The 4480-nt window shown below is 43.8% G+C and overlaps 1 protein-coding gene across 1 annotated transcript; it reads right to left on the bottom strand.

Moving 5' to 3' along the window:
• Positions 1 to 1798: 1798 nt before the first annotated feature.
• Positions 1799 to 4035, bottom strand: LOC308080621 (E3 SUMO-protein ligase ZBED1-like; the record flags this gene model as incomplete). Its single annotated transcript, XM_080422513.1, has 2 exons — positions 1799 to 2262; positions 2571 to 4035. The coding sequence occupies 2 exons, from the start codon at positions 4033 to 4035 to the stop codon at positions 1799 to 1801; spliced, it is 1929 nt and encodes a 642-aa protein (XP_080278639.1).
• Positions 4036 to 4480: the final 445 nt, after the last annotated feature.

Raw genomic sequence — 4480 nt, 5'->3', positions numbered from 1 at the left:
TGCACGTTAGGTAACCAGACTATCCCTCTCCCGGCACCGCTAGAGATATGGCCTCCCTGAAGGTGTCTGTTGATATCTATAGGTTTTTCCGTCCGTTATGAACCAAGGCTCTGTTTCGCTAACTACTCTAGATCACTGGTTCACAAAACATTTACCAATAAAGATATTTTTTTTGTCTCCTCGGAATTGAAACTAGTGAAAATAGTCGATCTACAAGCTCACAACGCGTTGCTATCTGAAAAGTTGTGAGATTGTAGATCGGCTATTGTATGTCATACATAAAAAACAACTACTCTCAAAAAAGCATTTCATGTTATTGTTTAAAAATTGCACATGTCTGAATTAACAGGGTCATGTTTTGTACAATGCAATTTAAATGTAAACTGTAATGAGTAGGGTTCGAACCGGGGTCCTTCGGAACAAGAGACTAACATTTTACTGATTGAGATATTCAATCCACAGCATTTGTCTGTGAGAAAGGAGAATCCAACAACACAAAACAAAAGGGGGAATGAAGTACGTCATACATTGAAAATAACTACCCTCAAATAAGCGTTTCATGTTATATTTAACATTTGCACATTTATTCATTGATACAGTCATGTTGTGTGCAATGCAATTGAGATGAAGTCTGCATGAGGTGGGACTCGAATCGGCGACCCTGTGATTGCAAGGCATATGGTTTACCGATCAGCCATTGGACCAACAGACCTGAACTAGGGCATTAACGACCTCAGATCTTTCCAATTCGACTCAACTCACAGTAAAGTTGAAGTCGAGTCGACACGGGACACATGCACGCGCGCGCAGCGCGCGTGCATGTGGCCCCCGCGCGCGCGTGCTGGGCGGGTTCGGTCCGTTTCCCCCCCCCCTTTTTATGTCGGGTTTCATACTTTAATTCGGTTCATTCGGTACAAAAAAAATGTACGTCGCAGCCGAGGGGCGCGCAGAATGGTCCATGCATATTTATAGCAGAAAGAGGTTCACATTTAACTATAGCCGTACTCATTCAATTCTGAACCGATTCTTAAAATTTAAAATTCTCTATTAGATTTAGATGTGAAGGGTCTTCTTTCATGTGTACTAGTGATCGTTTCGTCAAACAATATCAAGCAAAAAGGAAACCAGCGCCATATAAGGAGAAACCACACTGACACACTGCTGTCCAAATTGAGCAACTTTACTTGTATTGAAAAAGATATCTGTGTCTTCACTTTCACAACATACAATCATGTGCGTTTTCATTCTATTTCTTTTCTCTCTTTTTTTTTTTACCATTAACAGCTCAGAATCAAAACACAGTACACTGACTGAAATAATAATAATCAGAATCCGAAAATTCACACCCAAAAACAACAGCTTGCCTATACAATAGGCTAATGAATAGAATAAGAATAAGCCAGTTAGAGATACTTTCCATTGTGAAATGTAATCGAAAATCCAAGGTTTAAAACCCCAAAATAAACGTCAGCTTGGCTTTACAATAACACCAGTTAGCGCATCTTTCAGACATTCATAAACCAAATTGAAGGGTTTAATTGCACACCCCAAAACAAGTCAGCTTGAGTTATAATAAAATAATAAACGAAATGTAGCCAAACCAAACATTAAAGCTTTTTCAAAATGCGCTGCCCATGGTCAACTCTCAGAAGACAACTTCAACTTATACAAATAAATAATATAATTCAAAACTCACCCAGATATCCTTTAGAAATAAAACGAGAATCAAGTAATCCCAATAAAACGTTAAATAATATTCCAATGGTATTAAAGTCCACTGTCAATAGCACCAGTGATCCTATTCTTCGTCGCTGTCATCCTCTTTCACAGTCTTGGCCTTGCGCTCCTGGTTTTCATGGAGGAAGATGAGGGTATCAACATGTTCAGGATGAAGGCTTGCCCGCTGTCGGGTGATGGTATTCCCGGCCAGAGAGAACACTCTCTCGCTGGGGGTGCTGGTAGCTGGCACAGCCAAGTATCGATGAGCCAGTTTGGCTAATCTAGGGAACTGGCCCTGGTTCCGGGCCCACCATTTAAGTGGGTTCTCCATGGTGGGAATGTGAGGTGTTGCGAAATAATCCCGCAGCTCCTCGGCTGGAGTGGAGCGACCCTCTTTCTTCCCGCTTTCATAGTGTGGTCCAAAAAGTTCCTCAAAGTCACTTTCCAGTCTGGATTTCTTCATCACCGGGCCCGGCGCAGCACCAACGTCCTCAGCTTGGATGTCATCATCGTCATCATCATCTTCGCCGTCATCATTTTCAGCTGCAACGGCAATTAATAACGCTGATCAGTTTCTTCACAAACAACCACATATACGCAAGAATAATTAGGTAATAATTACAGCCAAATTGTATAAAAGATCAGACCTACATTTCAATAGCCACCAAGGTAATTATAGTTTTACGAAATAAATATAAAAATGAAAACTAATGATTTTTTTGTATAATACATTAACAATAACCTGGATAGCTACGAAAGCAGCTGTATCTAGTGACGTAGGCTATTGTGACAAAATAAGTAATTTCACTTGACAAAATGATTAATAGACTGGACTGTAGGCCTAACGTTACCTGTAGCAGCTGTGGCAGGCGCCTGGGGAGGCTGGGGTGGGTCTGTCTCCTCTCGCAGCAGCTTGTGCAGGTGGTCGTGGGCATCATCTCTCGTGCTGGATGGGAGGAACAGCAGATGTTTGAAGCGGGGGTCTAGCAGACAGGCGATGATGGGAATTGACTCTGCCAGGCCTTCAGACTCTAGTTTGAAGCGCGTTTGCAGCTGTTTTTTCACAGTGGTTTTGAAGGAGCGGATCGCACCCAAGTCCGACTCCTGGACACCGAGGGTGGTGTTGATGACGTTTAAAATCACGGGATAGATGAAAGACAGGCCAACGTGCAACTCGCCACACATCACTTTGGTAGCCTTTGCCAGGGGACCTAACACAGGAATAAGTTGCTCTATGAGCTCCCAATGTGACGCTCGCATGGTGAGGGTCTTCAGAACACTTGGCTTTGTGACTGTTTCATCTGCCAGAACAGCCTGCACAGGGATTCTTTGCTCGTGCAAGCGCTCCAGCATCATGAAAGTGGAATTCCACCGAACCGCACAGTCATTTTGGAGTTTATTTTTTTTGGTCACGTTCAGGTCAGACTGTTTTTTCTTCAGAGCACCACTTGCCACGCATGAGTGGCGAAAATGACTTACAATGCGTCTGGCTGCATTGACGGTCTTGGTGATTTCAGGTAGGACTAATCCAGCTTTTATTGCCAACTGAAGAGTGTGCCCGGTGCATCCTAGGTCTTGTGGGGACATCTCGCACATTTCCAAGGCCAGGTTCATGTTTGAGGCATTATCGTGCACCGTACAAAACGCCTGTATGCCCCACTCTTTTATTGTTGCATCCAGGCGAGCTGAGATGTTGACAGCTGTGTGTCGCTCCGTCATGAGAGAGGTAGTCAGGACTCTGGCTTTCATGTTCCACCCGTCTGTAATATAATGAGCAGTAATTGTGATGTAAGGCTCCATGGTTGGGGATGTCCATAAGTCAGTTGTTAGCGACACGCTCCTGCCTTTCATATCCTCCTTGATGCTCTTTTTTAGGGCGTCACACTGCCGGTTGATATTATTCCACAGTGTTGTGTGGCTCGGGACTGTGTAGTCCGGTTCAAAATATTTCAGTATTGCTTTGAAGCCTTCCCCTTGCACTGCAGCCAAAGGTCGCACGTCTTTGACGATGAAATTAACGAGCAAACCCGTGATGTGCTGTTTTTTCTGATCTGTTAGATGCTTTTTTGTGTAGTTGCTCATGACCTTCTGCACTGGACCACTCGCACTCCCACCACTCCCGTCATTATTCAGGTTAACTGGATGCGTTTTCAGATGGCCGAGCATAACGCTCGTATTCTTGTTGTACTTGTAGCACTTCTTGCATAGTGTACAGGTCACTGTACGTTCTTCATCATCTAGAGTGAAGTACTTCCACACAGATGATCTGTGACTGTGTTTGTTTTTCTGCGTAGCTGAATCCTCTGAATCCGCCATGTCTAAAGGATAAGGATAATTCCTTTTAACAGGTCGTTCATGAAAGTCCTTGCGGTCTTGTTTCCAATGAGAACCTGTGAGCAATTGGGGTTAAGAGTCTTGCTCAGGGACAAATTTCATATCATCGGCACATATGCTGGGATAGCCTGGAATCGAACCTGGGGCAACCAGGGCCAGCTGGTTCCCTAGGCGGGCTCACTAACCACTCAGCTATGGCCGCCCCACTGCCTGCATTGTTGTTGTCGGCTTCTGTTCATTTTCCCTCCACCGCGCTAAGTACCGCCCCTTGATTTTAAACATGAAGTGATTATTGGTTAAATGTAGGATACACTATCAGGGTAAACCAATCAGAGACCGGGTTTGCACTCCGCACCCACCGCCCACACACACATGAAAAAAAAAAAAAAAAAAACTTAAAGGAAAAAAAACAAAAAAAAAAACAACA

Source organism: Gymnoscopelus braueri, assembly GCF_963280865.1.
Source record: "Gymnoscopelus braueri genome assembly, chromosome: 24".
Classification (NCBI taxonomy): domain Eukaryota; kingdom Metazoa; phylum Chordata; class Actinopteri; order Myctophiformes; family Myctophidae; genus Gymnoscopelus; species Gymnoscopelus braueri.
The sequence above is the reverse complement of the archived record's forward strand: the minus strand, read 5'-3'. Positions and strand labels throughout refer to the sequence as shown.